Below are 20542 nucleotides of genomic sequence, written 5' to 3'. Positions count from 1 at the left end.
GAGGGAAGCAGGTGCTACCCAGTCATATGATACTGCTGTGGACAAAGAAAAGTATGCACACAACTTCATGGACTACACACTGGGGTTGGATGTCATTGCACAAGGGAACATTGTTTGGCCATTGAGGGGAAAAAAGTAATTCCAAAGTGGCTTTTTCAGCCTTCTCACATATGCCTTGGAATGGGAATTCTTGTGCCGGGAACCCCTCTCCACAGATCGAAGCTACTTTTACCTGTGATAGGGAAGGGGGGCGGGGGCAGGATGACTCGTTGAGTTTGGAGTACAGATCACCCACTGTAAGCACTGGTCCCCAAACCTTTCCAGAAACAGGTAGGAGTTTCAGTCAGATGAAACTTCAGGCTGGATCGCTTGACCCAAAGTTTTAAAAATAATCTTGTGTAAGAATTTTAAACTAAAATAACAGAACTTTATTAGCATTTTCAATTTACATCATTATTTTTTATAAAACCTTTTTACCCTCTTTTTTTTTTTTAACCTCAGTCATATAGCTCTTTTTTAATAATGAATTTTGCACAATGACACAATGCTTAGCTTTGCTGTAATGTGGTCTTTGTCTTTCTGGTAGCACCTTGCTCAGCTATGACTTACCATCATGATAGCAGGCGGATATTTGTGGGCCAGGATAACGGAGCCGTCATGGTAGGTACTTTCCAGAATGTATGTATTATATCAACCTCCCCATGTTCATGTCTGTTGGACAGTTTAAATAAAGTTAGCAATAAATGCCTGATTGGCATAAAAGTTTTTGAATTCAGTATAGGTGTTAGACCTAAAAATGGATTAATTTTATTATTTTTTTAAAATATATTTTTATTGATTTCAGAGAGGGAGAGAGAGATAGAAACATCAATGATGAGAGAGAATCATTGATTGGCTGCCTCCTGCACACCCCCAACTGGGGATCGAGCCCGCAACCCGGGCATGTGCCCTTGACCGGAATCAAACCCAGGACCCTTCACAGGCTGATGCTCTATCTACTGAGCCAAACCAGCCAGGGCAGAATGGATTAATTTTAACGAGTGCTTAATTTTAAACCAGTTTTGTGGAACTCAGAATGCTGTCATGATGGATGGTTGGGTGCACAGGCTAGCCACAAGGCACAGTCTCCATGCAGCCCCTATCCCTGAACCACAGAGAAGGCCAGGACAAGGAGGGTGCGATGGAGAGCCTGTGTGTGTGTGTGTGTGTGTGTGTGTGTGTGTGTGTGTGTGTGTGTGTGAGTGTGCGCGCGCACGCGCGCGCACACATGCATGCGTGTACTACCTATAACAGAGGAAGGGGAAGGAGAACCAAGTTAGGGACTAGCCATTCAACCAACAACTTGTATAGCTCTTTAGGGCAGTGTTTCATAAGGTATCTTTGGTGAAGGATCACGTATTTACATTTTTAATTTATTGTAGGTATTTTTGTAGGTCAGATTGTGTGTGTGTATATGTATATACACATTTTTTCTTAGAGACATAATTCATATACCATAGAGTTCACCATTTTAAAGTGTGCAATTCTGTGGTTTTGTGGTATGTTCATAAGATTATGCAACCATTAACACTCTCTAATTTCAGAACATTTTCATCACACCCCCTCCCCCAAGGAAACCCCAGCCCATTAGCAGTCATTCCCCACTCTCCCCCACCAGGGTCCCCCCTCCCCCAGCTCCTGGCAATCACTAACCTACTTTCTGAGTCCAGAGATTTGTCTGTTCTGACATTTTATGTGAGTAGAATCATATAATACATGTTGCCTTTTATGTCTGGCTTCTTTGACCTAGAGTAATATATTAAGGTTCATTGCATTGTAGTTTGAATTAGTACTTTTTTTTTGTTTATTATGTAGATAGACCACACTTTGTTTATCCACTCATCAGTTGATGGACATTTGGTTGTTGCCACTTTTTTTTATTGTGAATAATGCTGCTATGAACATTCGTGTGCAAGTTTGTGTGTGAACCTAAGTTTTTCATTCCATTGGGTCTATATACCTAGGAGTGGAATTGCTGGGTCATATGGTAAATCTATTTTTAACTCGTTGAGGAACCCCCAAGCTGTTTTTCAAAGTGGCTGTACCATTATACACTCCCACCACCAACGTGTAAGGTTCTAGTTTGTCTACATCATTGCCAGCACTTGTTATTTTCTGTTTTTTTTTTTGTTTTGTTTTTACTATGGCCATCCTAGAAGGTGTGAAATGGTATCTCATTATGATTTTTGTTGGCATTTGCCTAATGACTAATGATGTCAAGTATTTCAGTTGCTTGTTGATGATTTGTATATCTTCTTTGGAAAAATACCTATTCAAGTCCTTTGCCCGTTCGTGTGTGTGTGTGTGTGTGTGTGTGTGTGTGTTTAATTGTTGAGGAGTAAGAGACTCAGACTTGCAGCTTGGAAGAAGTTACCAGAGAAACCACCTGATGTCCTGGGTTTTTCATTGTGGCAAGTTTTTGGGACTATTAATTTAATCTCTTCACTTGTTACAGATTTTCTATTTCTTCCTCAGTTCATGTTTATTGTTTATGGTCTTTCTGGGCCGAGAAGGGAAGAGCCAGTACAAAGATAGGTTCTCTGCCTAAACAGTCCATCCAGCAGGAGGCAGGTGGTAAGGACTTGGGGGCTACAGAGTTAAGGTTTGATGAGTTCTATGCCCTATGAAGTTGGGGCTGCTGTAAATACATTATGTAGTAGTTAAAGCCAACATTCTCACTCTTCTTTTTCTGAAAATATTATAGGAATATAATGGTGATGTGCATATACAAATATAACAGGGAGCCATGAACTGCAAGCCTCAAATAGTTTCTCCAGTGGTGGCAATGGTTGAGCATTTCTTTTTTTAGGGACCCTTCTTGTGGCTCCTGGTTCAAGGACATCAGTAATAGGATAGCCTACAGAAACCTTTATAGCTCTTCAGTGGAAAGGGGCAATGTAAATCCAACTTATCATTCGTTAGCTATTGATCTATTGATCTCCCACCCAATACAGATTAGTATCCTTAAGACGCTAAGACATATTTGTAGTTTGCAAAACCAGGATGGAGAACAAGGAATTTATATATATATATTTTCAGTCTGAGTAGTCAACAATTTATAAAGTCCATGTTACCTAGAGCCTTAAAAACTTATCAATTTAGCATTGGTCAATAGAATTTTTTATTAGGGCTTTTTTTTTTTTAAAAGAGGTTCATCTTCTTGGTTTTGTGTTGAAGCTCATTTTTTTCATTAAGCGTATACTTTTAACTATTTCCTAGTTATAAACTATTACACAGTCTGTAACAATTTAGAAAATGCAAGAGTATAAGAAGAAACCCACCTACAACCTCTTAATGTCCTTTTTTTGTGTATTTGTATATTAAATATGTATAATTTTCCCCTTACATTACTTGGAATACCCTATGTTTTATTTTCACTATAGTTGAGAGCTCTGATAGTAATGGGTTTTTATACTTTCACTTTATATATATCATCTGAGGAATTTTTGATGTAGCCCAGAGAGAAAAAATGAGCAAGTTGCCTCCTTTGCAGTTAGAAGCATAGGGACTTCAAAGCTTTCACTGCGGAAGAACTGGATAGAAATGCTGTGCTGGTCAGCGGCTCTGTTCCATCTGGTCCCCAAAACAAAGGGTGGCCTGAGGACAGGTCCGCATTATTGTTCTGTAGCTGATCTCAGTCCCAGGTCTGGTGATAGCTATTTTTGGATTTCACTTAGTTTTGAAAGTTAAATTCCTGTTGTTTTTAAAACCATGACTATTTTCTTATTGCATGTGTTTGCTTTTAGGAATTTCATGTTTCTGAAGATTTTAATAAAATGAACTTTATCAAGACTTACCCAGGTAATTATAATACACACACACATACACACATTTGCTTACATAATACATGTAGATCTGCATACACAAAACTAGGACACCATCTCATATGATCAAAAGTAGGTTTGGTGAAGTCCTGGGGAGGGGGGCAGGGACGGGCTAAAAGGGGTCAATGCGGGAAACAGAGGGACATATGTACCGTATTTTCCGGCGTATAAGACGACTGGGTGTATAGAAGATTTTCCTGGGTTAAAAAGTCGTCTTATACGCTGGAAAATACGGTAATACTTTCAGCAATAAAGATTTTAAAAATAAATAAAGTTATAAAATAAAATAAAAATGTAGGTGTTCATATTAACTTTTTAGTTTTGTTACCTCAATTAAATAAGAGACTATTAGTTCTTTGAAGTTACTTACCATTCTTTTCCTGCTTATTAATATTTAAATTTTTGTATACGATTCCATTTGGGTGAAAGTATCAGATTAAATTTAACTATTGCCCTATTTTTGAACATGAGTACTGCTGCTTTTTGATATCGCCCACTCACTAACATACATGATAGTGTATGTGGATGTACTAGTATGTGTATATATATCTGTGAATGTATGTATTTCATATCTATGTATATACGTGTGTGTGTGTGTCCTTTACTGTTACTATGACTCTAATTACTTCTATTTAAGACAAATTCATAAAAGTAGAGTAACTGGGGCAGACATTAAAATGTTTTTTAATGCTCTAGATTTATTTGCAAACCTCTTCCAGCAATTGTGCAAATTTTGCAATCCTGTGAATGGTGGTTGAGAGCGCCTGCTCTTTAAATGTTTACAGCATTACTCTTTATAAATGCTTTTTGCCAGTTTGATAGTCAAAATAGTTCTCAAGTTAAAAATTATTTAAGCTGTATTTAATGTTAACCCTTTTCATCTTTTATGCATGTCTGTTTCATGCTTTGCCCATATTCCCAGAGTCATTTTCTAATTAATTTATAAGAAAGAGAGTTCCTCAGTGCTCCTGAAGCAGCCTGTACAGCTGAGAGCAAGTTAGAAGTTTCTCTGTCTAGCCTCAGACTTCATTCATCTGCCTGGGCATTTACTAAGCCCCTGCTACATGCAAGGTGCTGTATCAGATGAAGTAGACAGGTCACTGCCCTAGTGGCTTACAGTTAATCTGCAAACACAGATATTTCACAAGTTAGGTCACAGACAGAACACTTTCCTCATTCTCTGCTCTTACTTTGGTATTTTGGAATATAGAACTTCACAATATTTTGTCTTTATAAATAGTAAAAAGTTACACACAAATTGCTTACACTACTTTTTAATTACAGAAAACTATAGTTGCTCTTGTTTACAAAGTCTTTTCTAAAGGGTCAAAACACTGAAATTATGGACAATAAAAAAAATTTCTCTTTTAAGAAGACTCTTGCTTTCCATATGGAACTCAATGGTAGGTAGGGTTTTTTAGAGCAAAGTACAAGTCTGTTCTCTAATCTATTATTGGAATCCCTCTTGAGCATTACTCTTTAACGATTGGTAGCTTCTGACTGTCTGCCATGTAGGCAGGCAGAGAGCTGGGCCCTGGGAAGCCGGTGATAGGGAGTCAGGGAAGGGCAGATTATCTGACATCCGCTCACAGTCGGGCATTCCCATGATGGGATGTTGTGCCTCCCCAGGCCAGCCAGGTTGAGACCGTCAGCCTCAGTTCTCACCCCATGAGATTAAATTCTGAAGGTCACATTTCTTCCTGAAGGGCGCAGACTTTCCGTTTCTGTTCCTACAGCTCATCAGAACCGGGTGTCTGCGATTATCTTCAGCTTGGCCACGGAGTGGGTGGTCAGTACCGGTCACGACAAGTGTGTCAGCTGGATGTGCACCCGGACCGGGGACATGCTCGGGAGGCACCTCTTCCCCTCCTGGGCTTCGTGTTTGCAGTATCCTTTGAAGGGCTAGGCCTTCGCCTCCTTGTCTCAATGATTAATTTCTATTCTGATCATAAATTGTTGATTGACAAAAACATCCAAAAAGTAGAATAAAAAATATGAAAAACAAAACAAAGAAAAAAATGTGAAAAAGAAAGAAAAAAAATAAGATAAAAAAGGAATAAATTGTTAATTGAGATCCAAAGACTGAATGATCCCTGATATTTTACACAAGATCTAAAATTTGCTGTATTTACCTTTATCAGTATAAAATTGGTTTATTAAAAATAATTGTGTGACTTACCATTCCCTGCTGGGAAGTGCTGTACGTTTAATACAAAATCTTGGAAAACCCAACCCTCATTAATGCAAAGTCCCCTCATTCCTTTACATTTCAAAGTGAAAGAAAAGACTTTTTGTATAAAGATAAAAAAGGAATTGATCTTCTAGTAATTGGTTATTTACAGACCCTGCAATCCTATATAATAAAAGGGTAATATGTAAGTTGACCGAACAGTGGAATGACCGGAACGCCTGCAGCCCCTCCCCTGCAGCTGGATCCCACCAGTGCATGAATTTGTGCACTGGGCCTCTAGTAGAATATAAATGCAGTAAGGCTTATGACTCGAGTTTATAAATGGGCTATAAGTTTTATAGTTGTTGTTTTTTTGTGTATAGAGAGGGTTCATAATTCTTATAATACTCTCAAAGGTGCCTCAGCATCCCTAGAATTCCTGCTTTAAAATGTTTTCACTGGTAAATGGAACCTTTCACGTGGAGTTAGCCCTTGCTTAAGGCTAGCAGTGGTAGCTGTGTATTGTAGTACCGGCAAGATCAAGACTGTCAGCATCAGTAGTTCTCTTGCAGAGTTGGACATCTGGCCTACTAAAATTCCTTTTTTCAATTGAAAGCCTTCATAGAAAATGTTTGCTACAAATGAATGTACATAGAACATGAGATATTTAAAATAAGCATATAAATTAGTACCATACACTTTAGAATCAAACCAAGGAAAATATTCAGACACGTTATGTGCTAATTAAGTGTTTCTGTTCCGAGTTAGGCTTTTCATATGGATTGGAAGAAATTGGCACAGAACCACAGTCATGACCTAGCCCACAGTTGTCCTTCTGACCTTCAAATAGTAGTATCCTACTGTGTGTCTAGCTACCAATTTGCCACAAATTTACATGACCATAATGTCACTGAGAAAGTGATAAGTTAATATAGTTTTAAAATTTAAATTTACTATTGCCCAAAATAACTGCCTTTTGGTTGAATGAACTCTCCACAGCAATTTAAAGTGAACCACCCTCTTCACTTAAAGCTAAATCTTCTAGGCCAAAGGAAAGATGGGTCATGTCCATATTGGCTGTCAGTTTTACATTATTTCCAGAGATATTTCACAAATAGCCATTTTCTTCCAGTTCTTTCTTGCTTTTTTCATTACTGAGTAGTTCACCTTTTTTTGCGTTTTATTATCATTTGATTATAACTACTTGCTCTCATGTCTGTCTTCTCTGTTAGCTGTTACCTTTTTTATTGCCAAGTTCCAAATATTGCTTAGAGTAATGACAGATATTCAATGAATTCTTGTTGAATGATTAAATATTAATTTTCTCCATGAGTCCAGCTTAAAACTATTTTCTTCTTGCATGATTTTCAGTCGGCGATTTCCTTTCTCAGAGTTTTGGGCTTGTGCTTATTCTCTTTAAAGAGAACATTTTCTGCTTTACAACTTTGAGATAGATTGTGTTGGAGATCTTTGACTGTTTCCCCACAGATACGATTTTGATACCCAGTATGCTTTTGTTGGCGATTATTCTGGACAGATCACCCTGCTGAAGCTGGAACAGGACACCTGCTCAGTTATCACAACCCTCAAAGGACATGAAGGTAGTCTGCGTCCTCACCCACAGCTTTCCCACCTAATTTGGGCATACGAATTTAGTTCTCAGCCCTGTGGTTTCATGAATGATCACCTCCCTATGATCTGTCAGATTTCAATTTGATTGGCCAGACAGGGGATTCAGATCTCAAAAGAGTGAAGGCTAAGTGAAGGTAGCCTTTGTTTACCGTTTTCAATGAAATTATTTTCAGAAGACCTTTTAAAATTTTTTTAAATGGTAAAACCTTTCCAAGAATGTTATTATTTTTAAATTTCCAGTTTCTAGGACACTGAACAGGACTAGTGGATCAATACAATGAAAAGAAATGTATGGGCTGGGTCAGCCTCTACTTGGGAAACCTCCCCTGGGTAGGGACTGAGGAAAAAGGTCAGGTGGAATTTCATTATTTCTACAGTGCAGTGAGTTGGCAAGACTCCAAGAAAGTGTTTTAAAACGCACTTGGCTGTATTGGGTAACAAATTAGAAGCTTTGAGGCCATATGGTTTAGATTGAAGAATTGGGGATTGTTAAAAAGAATTAATGATGGACTTTTGTGAAAATAGTGTCTTAAGTCTAACAAATTAAATGTTCTCCACGCTGCCTAAGTAATCTGTTTAGGTGAAATCAAGTCTGTCAGACAGGGACCTTGAAGAGGAAAAAGGAGAAAGAACAGTAGGTTAGAGTAGACGTGGGCAGGAAAGCACAGCCCCTGAGGACACCTCTTTCCGTTTATGACTAAGAGTCTCATGACTCCAGCCTCATAAGTGTTCTCCAGGTTGCTAGGTTAGAGTGGGTTCTGGAAACTGCTTAGTCGTGTCTGTATAGAAAGATCCTGTTTGTCTGCTATTAGGCCTCTAGCTAAAATGTGTGGGGCATCGGTTTAAACAGGGTAAGGGTTTATACAAAATTATGCCTGAAGCCAGTTTTGCAGAATAATTCCCCCCCACACACACTTTTGTTAAGTTTCTGTGGGAAACCACTTGTGTTGTTTGCTTTGAATATGGCGTCATTCATTTTCTATATACCCACAAAAAATATTATGAGCTTTATGACTGGTTCAGTTTTATTAAGTTTATTAATCATTTTCTTCTAGGTAAGCAGCAGTCACTGGAATAATGATGAATTCTGTTGAAAGAGAAATCTGTAGAAAGAAAGATTTTCTCAAGAGTTACATAATTTGATAAGTTTAGCCAATTTGAATTTTTTACCTAAATTTCTGAAATACCTGCAAACCTTTCCTTCGAGACACTTAATTTTTTCAAACATCAGCATCTCGGGCTGTAAACCGCTTGCCAGGTCCCAGAGATCTGCAGTAGTCTAGCTTTCTAGCTTCTATAAGATGACCACAGTAACCCTAACGGCCTGTTCTCAATAAATGTCAATGGCTATATTTTTCAAAAGTTTTTTTTTTTTAATGTATTTCTTTATTGATTTCAGAGAGTAAGGGAGAAGGAGAGAGAGATAGAAACATCAATGATGAGAGGGAATCATTGACTGGCTGCCTCCTGCATGCCCCCCACTGGGGATGGAGCCCGCAACCCAGGCATGTGCCCTTGGCCGGAATCGAACCTGGGACCCTTCAGTCCGCAGGCTGACACTCTATCCACTGAGCCAAGCCGGCTAGGGCCAAAAGTTTTTTATAATCTTTTCAACAGCTGTTTTGTAATTTTGTGGTACGGAACAAGGAAATGTTTATTGGAACATCTTTGCCCTTTTGTACATCTTTTATGTACAACTGAAGGTTTTAGTCTTATGACCAGGAGAGTGGATGTACTGTGTCTTCTCATGACTCGTGATGAAGTGTTGAATGGCCCTTTGTACAGTGAAGATACACGTTTCCTGAAAGACTCAGCTGTGCTGGTTGGGTCTTCAGCTGTCAAATGTGTGTGCCCTGACATGGAGTTATATTTAACCAATCCTCTCTCTCTCCCTGCCCCTCCTACTCTCTCCCCCCCTCCCTCCTCTTCTCCCTCCCTCCCTTGCCCCCAGGTAGTATCGCCTGCCTCTGGTGGGACCCCATCCAGCGGTTACTCTTCTCTGGAGCCTCTGACAACAGCATCATCATGTGGGACATCGGAGGAAGGAAGGGCCGCACGCTCCTGCTCCAGGGCCACCAGTGCGTGACTGTTCTTGGGGTGGGAGAGAACCAGAGTTTAGGGAAAGCAGGGGAAACATTAGTGTTTAAAAAACGACCATTTGATAGGGCTGACGGGGTCCACTTTTAACTGCTTTTCTGATAGTCCTGAGTGTCTGGTGTTCTGTAGCCAAAAGGGAAATAAAGAGCACAGGATTTTTTTTCCTCCTTGGCCCAAAGGGCACTCCCCACATGTCTCTCCCAGTGAGTCACCCTATTGAAATAAGCTGCTGAGGCCTGGAGCTCAGGCACGGACTTTGACCATGGAAGAGTGTGTGTAATGTGATACTAAGCTAAGCTATTCTCCAATCGGATGCCTAACTCATTTTCTTAAATTATAAAATGTATTTAATTAAGAAGGAACATGTGGTTTGATGTAGTCGTATGGCCATTGCTATGACAGTGTAATACTCAGGCTCTTGCCGTCTAGTCTTGAAAGGAAAAGGAACCCTTTTCCCTTTGTTGGCTAGTTTGTCGCCGTTTACCATAACCAGAGTCAAGCCGAAAAGTAGCCAAGGAAACATTCTTCATACAAGCCTACAGGCCAGGAGATTGTTTCCCAGAGCCTCCACGGTATCTGCTTGTGCACATGTGTGTGTGCACATGTGTGTGTGTGCACGTATGGGCATGTGTGAGCAAATGTGTGTGGGGGCACTGTGAGCATGTGCGAATATGTATATGAACTGTGAGCTTGTGTGTGTGTGCACATGTGAGCATGTATGTACCAGTAATCTCTGTGGTGTGTGACCACTTGTTATGGTTGGGTTCAGGCAAGGCAGTTACACCTCCTTTGTTCTTTGTGTCTGAACAAGGAGGTAAATCTTGTGCACCTGACAAGGGAATCATGGTGATTGGTCCAGAAAACTGTAGTCATCATCTCATCTCTGACCTGCAGTTCTTAATGACTAACTTGAAAGTAGTGTTTGTTTTGTAGAAACTTATTATTCTTATAGTAAGTTACAGAATGCCAGGTAGTTTACACCAGAATCCATGTTCCCATACCAGAGTCAGTGATAAATGCCAAGGGCTGATTCTAACAGGGGAGGGAGTTGCGCCTCCATGAAGACTGTTTCCCACACTGAGACCAGTGCTGGTGTGTATCATCTACAGTGACCGGGTGCAGTCGCTGTGTTACCTTCAGCTCACGAGGCAGCTCGTCTCCTGTTCCTCGGATGGTGGGATTGCTGTGTGGAACATGGATGTTAGCAGAGAAGAGGTAAGAGGAGGAGCAGGCAAGGCTGGGGGACGGGGGATGGAAAATCTGTCTGACCTGGTGCCTAGCCAGAGGGACTCCCCTGTTAGGCACCTTGTGGTCCCACCATGTGCCTCAAGTGGTTGTTTGCCAGATTCTGTAAAAAGGGGTTTTTGCTCAACTGGTTGAATAATTTCAAACAAATTTGGCATTACAAAAGAAATACACAAAGACAACTCTAAGAGTTCAAATGAGAATTGAATAACTTCCTCTTATCTATAGGTTGAAAATTGAGCAATCCTGTAAACATTACTAAAATGATAATGATTACTCAGAACACAGACATAGCAGTGGATATGGCAATAGCTATAAAATACTGAGGAATTTTTTAAAATGCGAACTCAATTATGTTTAGAACTGTCGTATGGATTTCTGAAAAGTCAGTGTGAACATGCGGCCGCGCTGACGTTGGCTCTTTCTCTCTCCGCCCAGGCTCCTCAGTGGTTAGAAAGTGATTCATGCCAGAAATGTGAACAGCCCTTTTTCTGGAACATAAAGCAGATGTGGGACACAAAGACACTGGGGTTGAGGCAGGTACGTAGCCAACTTTGAGTCACCACCGGGTTAATCATGCATTCTGTCATTTGTGTAATTCTACCTTGTTTGGAATCACACTTCTCCAGAAGTGCTGTTAATTCATACTTTTTTTGATATGACCATCACTATTAACCTTTTGCACTTGGATGTCGAGTGTGACTCGACACGGTTAGCATTAGAATAAAGGAATCGAGAAGAAAGCAAGCGAGTGCCAAGGGTTAATAATGAACAAGACCTTTCCTGGGCCAGTGATACTGTCCCCTAACTGTCCATGGCTGGTCCTGCACTGGAGACTGTCCCCTAACTGTCCCAGGGCTGGTCCTGCACTGGAGACTGTCCCCTAACTGTCCATGGCTGGTCCTGCACTGGACACTGTCCCCTAACTGTCCATGGCTGGTCCTGCACTAGACACTGTCCCCTAACTGTCCATGGCTGGTCCTGCACTGGACACTATTCCCTAACTGTCCATGGCTGGTCCTGCACTGAAGACTGTTCCCTACCAGTCCCATGGCTGGTGCTGCACTGGAAGAGTAGGATGCATAGAAAACCCAAGCCTGCTGGTAAATAGATACAGATCTTTCACTTTGGGACTGTTGTTAAGGTCACTGTTTCATACTAGCCGAGCACCAAATTAGAATGAATTAGAGCATACAAGCCTCATGTTTTCACAAACTGATAAAAAGTAACAATTTAGTCCTCACTGGAATACTGTGGCTCTAATAATTTTAGATTATTCCTAAATTGTTCCACATAAATTTACCTGGAATATTTTTAGTAAGCATGTGTAATATTTTTAAGCATGTTTCAAATACAATTTTTGTTTTTTAAATTAAAAATAGCCTATAGATTTCAAAGATGTTCTTCTCACTAGGTATGCACATATACTAAAGTTCTACAAATATATATATACTAGAGGCCCAGTGCACGAAATTCATGCACGGAGCGGGAGTGTCCCTCAGCCCAGCCTGCACCCTCTCCAATCTGGGACCCCTCAAGGAATGTCCGACTGCCCCTTTCGGCCCTATCCCACCAGGATTGGGCCAAAATGGGCAGTCGGACATCCCTCTCACAATCCAGGACTGCTGGCTCCCAAATGCTCGCCTGCCTGCCTTCCTGATTGCCCCTAACCGTTTCTGCCTGCCAGCCTGATCACCCCCTAACCACTCCCCTGCCAGCCTGTTTGCCCCTAACTGCCATCCCCTGCAGGCCTGGTCCCCCCCAACTGCTCTCCCCTGTAGGCCTGGGTCCCCCCCGCAACTGCCCTTCCCTGCAGGCCCAGTCACCCCCAACTTCCCTCCTCTGCTGGCCTCGTCACCCCTAACTGCCCTCCCCTGCAGGCTTGATCACCCCCAACTGCCCTCCCTTGCAGGCCTGGGTCCCCCCCCCCCAACTGCCCTTCCCTGTAGGCCCAGTCACCCCCAACTTCCCTCCTCTGCTGGCCTCGTCACCCCTAACTGCCCTCCCCTGCAGGCTTGATCACCCCCAACTGCCCTCCCTTGCAGGCCTGGTCCCTCCAAACTGCCCTCCCCTGCTGGCCATCTTGTGGTGGCCATCTTGTGTCCACATGGGGGCAGCCATCTTTGACCACATGGGGGCAGCCATCTTGTGTGTTTGGAGTAACGGTCAATCTGCATATTACTCTTTTATTAGATAGGATATATACCAGAGGCCTGGCACATGAAATTCGTGCGCGGGTATGGTCCCTAGGCCTGGCCTGTGATCAAGGCCATCTTCCCCAGCTGCCGGCAGCCAGTCCCGCCCCCCGCCACCCCTCGCTTCCCCATCAGAGCCTGCCAGCCAGGGGGAGGGACCAAGAGGTCGGCCATTCCCACCCACTTGCCAGCCCCGCCCCTGCCACGGGTCTCCCACTGTGTGTGGAGCGACCAGCAGGGCAGGGGCCTTGGCCTGGCACTGCCCACATCCCCTGCCACCCACCCTCGGTTCTCCATTTGCCATTGGGTGATGGGAGCTTGCCGGACAGGGGAAGGGACCAAGAAGTGGTCAGTGTGCCTCATAGTGACTGGCTGAGCGGTCGTTCTGGTTGTTCCGTCATTAGGGTCAATTTGCATATTACCCTTTTATTATATAGGATTTTTATAGCAGACTTGAAGGTAACCAGTCACTCAGATTTAATAAGAATTTGTGCAAGTAAGTAAAAAGGAATGCTGATTTTATTCATTTTACTACTGGTTACACCTCTATGAAGGATTGGCCTAAAGTTTGTGTGTGGTAATAAACTTTGATTTTACTTATAAAATTGTTATCCTGCAAGGTTTAATATGAGACTGTCAGGCAATGCAGGAATTATTTTAGCACTTAAAACTTTCTAATGCTCTGAAAATGGCACCTGAATTGTTTCGTTAGCTAGTTCTAACAATGTGTGTCTGGTGGAAACTAGTGCAATGTAATTGATGGGTGAAGAAGTCCTTACTTCTAAAGGAAACACGAAAAGATTAATTTTACTTTTATGATTAACAGCTAATAGCAGAGGAAATGTATAGTTCTTTCAGTATAAAAGAGTATGTCCAAATCAGTAATAATAACTGGGCTATTTTGGAATGTTCTTGAAGCTTATTTCCAGAGTCACAATTGAAAGACTAAAAGAGATAGTAAAACATCTGATTATGGGTGTTGGTTTCTTAATGAGGGCATATTACATTTAAAACTTTATTTCTTCACTTTCCTTTGACATAGGAATAGATTTTTCCTTCCTGAACTCTCTAGTCAGTTGGGCTCTTAAGTGAACTTGAACTTTGTTTTTATATTTTTTCACATCGAGACACAAGATGAATGAACAAAAAGCAGTATCTGACCAATATAGTAAGGTCAGAAATCCTTGTCAAATACTGCAATTGCCCACTTTTGTGCATTAAAGCAAAAGTGAAACTCCTCCTTTTCCCCCGGAAGCACCACTGCAGGAAGTGCGGGCAGGCCGTCTGCGGGAAGTGCAGCAGCAAGCGCTCCAGCTACCCCGTCATGGGCTTTGAGTTCCAGGTCCGCATGTGTGACTCCTGCTACGACTCCATCAAGGATGAGGAGTGAGTGTTTGCGTGTCTCAGTCTTACTATGCGCCTGAAATAGGAAGTGACATGGATATACTTCTGCCCACGTGTTTGTGTCTCCCAGTTTCGTAGACGATGTCTAAAGAGAGGATCCTATTCTAGCTTTACAACATAAGACAGATTTCTCCCCAAAACTGCGAGGAATGATGTTGGTAGGACCAGCCCAGACTTGAGCCCCCAGCACTCAGGGTGCTGTGCGGGGTCAAGGCCATGTGCACACTGACACAGTGGCTAGCTGGTTCTCTCCAAAAGCATTGAATGCTCTCATCTTTGCTCACCTGTGCGTGGAAATTTAATTACTGGGAAAATTCTAGACACCAATGGTTTTTTCCCCCACCAAGATCTGACCTAGCAATCAGTTCTTAACTATTTGTGTTCAGACATTTCTGTCTGTTCCCCATTCTGTCCTGACTCAGGCAGTTCCACTAGGGCAGAACCATCATTTTCGTTCCCTTCCCATTGAGTCATCTTTGAAAGTAGTAGACGGGCAAACCTTGGCAGAGGCCCAAGTTGGAAAGCCAGTGGGCACCATTGGTGTTGGTCGGTGAGTGCTGCTCCCTGGGCACCAGAGAGGTCTGGGAGCCTGCAGCCGTCTCGTGCCCACACTGTGTGATCTCAAGCAGGCAGTTTCTCTTCTAAATGAAAGGCTCTATAAGTACAGTTGACCCTTGAACAATGTGGGGATTTGAGGTGCTGAACCCCTGGCAATTAAAAACCCACAAATAACTTTTGACTCCCTCAAAAACCTAACTACTAGTAGCTTACTGCTGACCAGAAGCCTTACTAATAACATAAAGAGTTGTTTAACACATATTTGTAAGTTATATGTATTATATACTGTATTCTTAAAACAAAGTAAGCTAGAGAAAAGAAAATGCTATTAAGAAAATTATAGGGAAGAAAAAATACATTATAGTACTGTACGTATTTATTGAAAAAAATTTGCATATTAGTGGGCCTGTGCATCATACCCATGTTGTTCAAGAGCAGCTGTATTTCCTTTCTGTTGCTAAGAAAATGTCCCTCAGCTCTAGGTACAGTCAGGTGACTTCTAAATGGTCCCTCTTCTCTTTGTTAGTCGGACTTCTCTAGCAACCTTTCATGAAGGAAAACATAACATCTCCCATATGTCCATGGATGTTGCCAGGGGACTGATGGTGACCTGTGGGACCGATCGCGTTGTAAAGGTAACCTGCATAATTGTCCCAATTAGATCTCAGCGTAGATTGCTCCCTCATCATGCTACGAGTGAGCATGACATTTCTAGTCCAGCCTCACTTTCTGATTGGCAACCTCATCTTCCCTTTTCATAAGCAACCGATAGCCATTTGAAGATCCGCAGTAACAAACTGCATGCCTGTGAGTTTCCACGCCCTTGGCCTTGGCGCTTCCCAAGGCATTTCCCTTTGCCTGGCACCCCCGTCGCCATCTGGCTGAGTGAGCCCAGGGTTTCCCCTCCCCAGCTGATCCCATGGCTGACCCTTTGCTGGAGCCATTCCTTCCCGTGCTAGTTTCCTTCCATCCTGGGCAGAAGGCTTCTAGTTGTAAGAAACAACCATACTTTTTTTTTTTTTTCATGAATTCCCACTAACACAGAAACTGAAAGTAAGTGTTTTATACTTAGTACCACTCTTGAGTTGTGAAACTCTGACATATATTATTTCATAATAAGGTATAGTAGAACATCATGATGATGTAATTTTCAGGTGTCTAGATACTACTGAAAAGCTTCCATCACGTTTAGTGTTTTATCACTGTTGGGGTCAGGAGGCGGTTTTGCACTGAAAGAGGAGAATGAGCTCCTCTGGCCCTTTCCCAGTTCCACGCCTGTTTGTCAGCGTTGGCTCTCACGGGCAGACCAGGTGACCAGTGCCGCCTCCCGGCACCTTCTCTCTTGCAGATATGGGACATGACGCCCGTGGTGGGCTGCAGCCTGGCGACCGGCTTCTCTCCACACTGACCCGGGTCTGCACCTTCCCAGCGGCAGCCTGTACAAGCACCACCCTTCCCTGTGGTGCCACAGTCACCGTCACGTGGACGGACAGTAGCCTCTTAAACACAGATCAACACTTTTCAAAGGAAAAAAATGTAAAGATGTGTTTTGGGGCATTTGTGGACCTATCTGTGGTTCCCGAGGAACGGAATCCCTCCAGCCAAACTTCCTCACGAACAGTGAGCTGATGTGTACAAGATTAATCTAAAAAATAGAGTTTTAGAGAAAAAAATATTGACCTAAAGAGTTGATGCCTAGAACGTTCTTACAACAGCTTCAAAGACACACACACTCCCCTTGACCTGCTGGGCCTCCGGGCCCGGTGGCTGCTGTGGGAGCAGGAGTGGGGCAGGGAGGGCGCTCTCTTGAGGGGACACAGGAGGAGCTTAAGATCCCAGAGACTCCTCGTGTGCTGGCAGGATGTGCACCTGCTTTACACTTAGTTATTGACAAACGCATTAGAGACATCTGTTCTCTTCAGTGCCACCTGCACCTAGTATTTGGCTCACTTCACTTGTTTGTCCTGCGGGACAATAAGCCAGGGGCGAACCTCACGGTTGTTGTGAGTGGCTTGTGAAATTCCTCTATTAACCAAGGCAGTCCAAGTTCTTCCCTCCCCTCACACATGCTCTGAGGACAAAATGTTTTGGTGTTGCCATTACCATGGGAGTCTCACAACCGCCCGACTGTTTGTCATTGCAGTTAGTCACGACTGCTGGAAAACCCGGCTACCAGCCTGTGTGCGGTGGGAATGATCATTCTGTTCCATGGAACAGCCCAGTCCTCCTAACAGACACTTTCTATTTCTAGTTCTAGAGCCCCATGATATTGTGGCAATTAATATACACCTCAGACAAGAACTGCAAAACTTTTTAAACAATGATGACTTGTAGTCATTGTAACTTATATGAAATATTCCATAGAAGGAAGCTGGGAACCCAGAGCAGTAATTGTTAACCAGGTCCTTTGCAGCAATTCCCACCTTGTAAATTGCTTTCGCAACAACTTGCAAAATCTGTTGTATCAAATGGTGTTTGAAAGGGTTTTGGCCACTTAGTACCAGAAGGGGGAAGAGGTGGGAGAAGGGGCACCTACTTTTAAAATTCAGATATTTATTGTTTATTTTTAGCAATAACACATGTATCTATTACTTTACGGCTATGAAAGTGAATGGAGAGAGTCCTACTTTTTTTAAGGATAAATTTAAAAATAGCACAATATTTTTGTTAGTCTGACTGATGGATATTGATAAAGGCTTACTACTGTGTAACTCTGTTGGGTTCGTATGAAGACCACATGTTATTCTACATGATACAAGTAAGAGACTCACCCTGTTTCTAACAGCAGCTAAGAGGAACTATAACATTTGACAGGCAGTTAAACTGAAATGTCAAATGGTGAAGGGACACAAATGCTAAGGGAAAGGGATGGGGTCAGGCACATCCTGTTTTAGAATAATCTGCAATGAAAGTTGACTTGGCTTCAGAAATAAGACTGAAGAGTGTGTTGCTCCTTGTAATTTTTGTATTATATCACCTTAAAAAGATGTTTTCTCTAAAAAATTTCCCTAGGCTTTCTGCAAAATGTACATTACTAATATAATCTGGAAGGAAAATCGAGTGATGCTAACTTCTAAATGGCATCATTGACTGTTGACTTGTGTTCAGTTAGGGTTCAGCCCCACAAAGGTGCTATCCTGGGGATTTTCTGAAGTCCTAAAAGGAAAATAGAATGTGATCAATTCTTTTCCACAATGAAGAGCACTGAACTGTGGTTCTGTTTTTCTTTATTCTGTAAAATGTGACTTTAAATGTCTATGGTAGACTGAGGAGAACATCACAGTTGCTGAGAATATGCCATAGCTTTCAAACTTCTTTTTATTTTATAAAAAATTTTTAATGAAGAACCCCAATGCTCCATGGAGACTAAGATTGTGATAGTGCCTCCTAAGGGGTTAAGCTAATAATATAAATCCAGGAGGAAATGCATATTTAAGGAAGAATAAGAGTGTGGTATCGGGAAAGGGAAGGAGATGTTTCCATATTGTTTTCTCTCTACCTGAGCCTGTTACCTTTTTTCTGTATGAAAACACACATGGTAGCCTTGTCTTGTCTCTGTCACAAACTAGCAAATGAGGGCATATTTTCTATAGAGGTGGGCAAAAATTATTTTCCCAATTTTACTGACTGGGCACATAAGGATAGCTAGGCTTATAGTTATTGCCTTACTTTGACTGTGTTCATCTTAAACGGGTCACTTAAGATAGTTCTTCAAGTAATGTTTACTGGTTTTTCCATTCCTGGATACTCACGCTCATTTATACAAACAGGGGTTAAGAAGTACAGAATGTTAGAGAAGATCCTTATGCTTAGCCCTAGTATGTAGAGGACATGAAAATGCCAATTCTTCATTTTAAACATGTTTTTAAATTGCCCTTTATTAGTGCAGGTGATGGAATATCCCTATAGCAGTAGGTGGAAACATTATTCATTTCATTGTAAATCTCTGTTTGCCATGTCCTAGTCCTGTCCTGCTCCTGGTGGATATAAACAAACATATTGCTCTAGAAGGTGTCACTTTGTCCTCTCTGTACAGAATTCAGTTTGTTCGTGTCCACATTTTTAAGTTGAAACTGGCCCAAGGTATGTAATAAACTCAATAGTGGCTCACACCCAAGGAGCTATTTTCTAAGATCAGTTTTTTAAAATTAGTTTCTACTTCCATTACTGGATTTGGTGTTCCTTAAAATGTAAGAAACCAGTTACTATTAATGATAAACCATCTGCTCATTATAAATGTGAGGCTTAACAAATAAGTAAGACATGCTATATTTATTCATTGTGAGCAGATTACTGAATGCCTACTCTATTTTCTGCAGTTTATTATACAGTAACTCCTTGAGTAAGTTGAAGTTTAATTGTGCGACAAATTTGCATTAGAATATACCATTTAAAGTGTTTTTCTCTATAGCCTTTTTGACTGGGGAGGCAGGGCAATGTTGATTAGTACATTTTGTCCCCGTACTAGCTATGTTTCTACAAGATACGGTGCCCTACGGATCCCAGAGAGCTAGAAAACTTTGTCCTTTGCTCCTATTTGTGGGTTCTGTTTTTGTGGGTTTTTTTGAGAAAATGTGTACAATAAAATATTCCTTGCTTGTTACTCTCTTGCTTAATTTAGCTTTTGTTGTTTGATCTGGACACAGGGCAATAATAGTAGCTGCCACGTGGTTAGCACCCTCAGTGTGCTGCGTGCTCCGCTGACTTTATGTTATTCAATCCTGGCAACACTTCAGCCAGTCATTATTGTCCCCATTCACAGATAAGAAAACCAAGAAGGTCCTGTCTGTCTGTCTGTTTGTCTGTGTGACTTGAAGCACTCACCTTCTTCTTACCACCTGCCTTACTGTGCTAGTGTGTATGTGTTACGTAAGGGAGGCAGGCGGCGGTGTCTCTTTTGGAGTTAGTGAAGCCCTGGGGTCAGGTGGCTCAGCAGCCCAGGCTCTCAGCCTGCACGGAGCTATGAAGAGATGCCAGATCTGTGCCCCTGTCTCCCCCTCACAGCTGTTTTGTCAATAAACACGGTGATTCTGACCTAGAAGAAGTGATTCTTGGCTTACCTGATAACAGGTTGATTTGGAAACCAGAATGGCCGTTTACTATGCTATTAAAGAGATAAGCTTTATTTTTTCTCATCCTCAAAATAATATGTTTACTATAATCAAAAGAAACTGAAAATAAATAAAAAATACAAAAAAAATATGAAAAAGATTTTTTTAAAACCTGGTGGCACTGATAGGTGGCTTTTGTGATGACATAACTCCAATCATTTTGTTTCCCATGCATTCTAAAGAGCAGTGAGCCTTAATCTGTATTTTACGACACTATTTTAAGTCACTTTATAACTGTTACAAAATTTCTTTTAGAAAGTAAATTTT

General features: G+C 41.7%; 1 protein-coding gene across 1 annotated transcript in view; it reads left to right on the top strand.

Moving 5' to 3' along the window:
* WDFY1 (WD repeat and FYVE domain containing 1) overlaps positions 1-19768 on the top strand; it is a 37263-nt gene extending 17495 nt beyond the window's left edge. The window contains exons 3-12 of the mRNA XM_079781743.1: positions 587-660; positions 3786-3840; positions 5600-5750; positions 7522-7634; positions 9617-9743; positions 10872-10977; positions 11446-11547; positions 14458-14588; positions 15691-15799; positions 16513-19768. Of these exons, the coding sequence (XP_079637869.1) occupies positions 587-660; positions 3786-3840; positions 5600-5750; positions 7522-7634; positions 9617-9743; positions 10872-10977; positions 11446-11547; positions 14458-14588; positions 15691-15799; positions 16513-16572 (1028 nt within the window). The 3' untranslated portion in view covers positions 16573-19768. The remainder of the gene's footprint in view (positions 1-586; positions 661-3785; positions 3841-5599; positions 5751-7521; positions 7635-9616; positions 9744-10871; positions 10978-11445; positions 11548-14457; positions 14589-15690; positions 15800-16512) is intronic.
* Positions 19769-20542: the final 774 nt, after the last annotated feature.

This window comes from Cnephaeus nilssonii, assembly GCF_951640355.1.
Source record: "Cnephaeus nilssonii genome assembly, chromosome: 10".
Lineage (NCBI taxonomy): Eukaryota > Metazoa > Chordata > Mammalia > Chiroptera > Vespertilionidae > Cnephaeus > Cnephaeus nilssonii.
The sequence above is the reverse complement of the archived record's forward strand: the minus strand, read 5'-3'. Positions and strand labels throughout refer to the sequence as shown.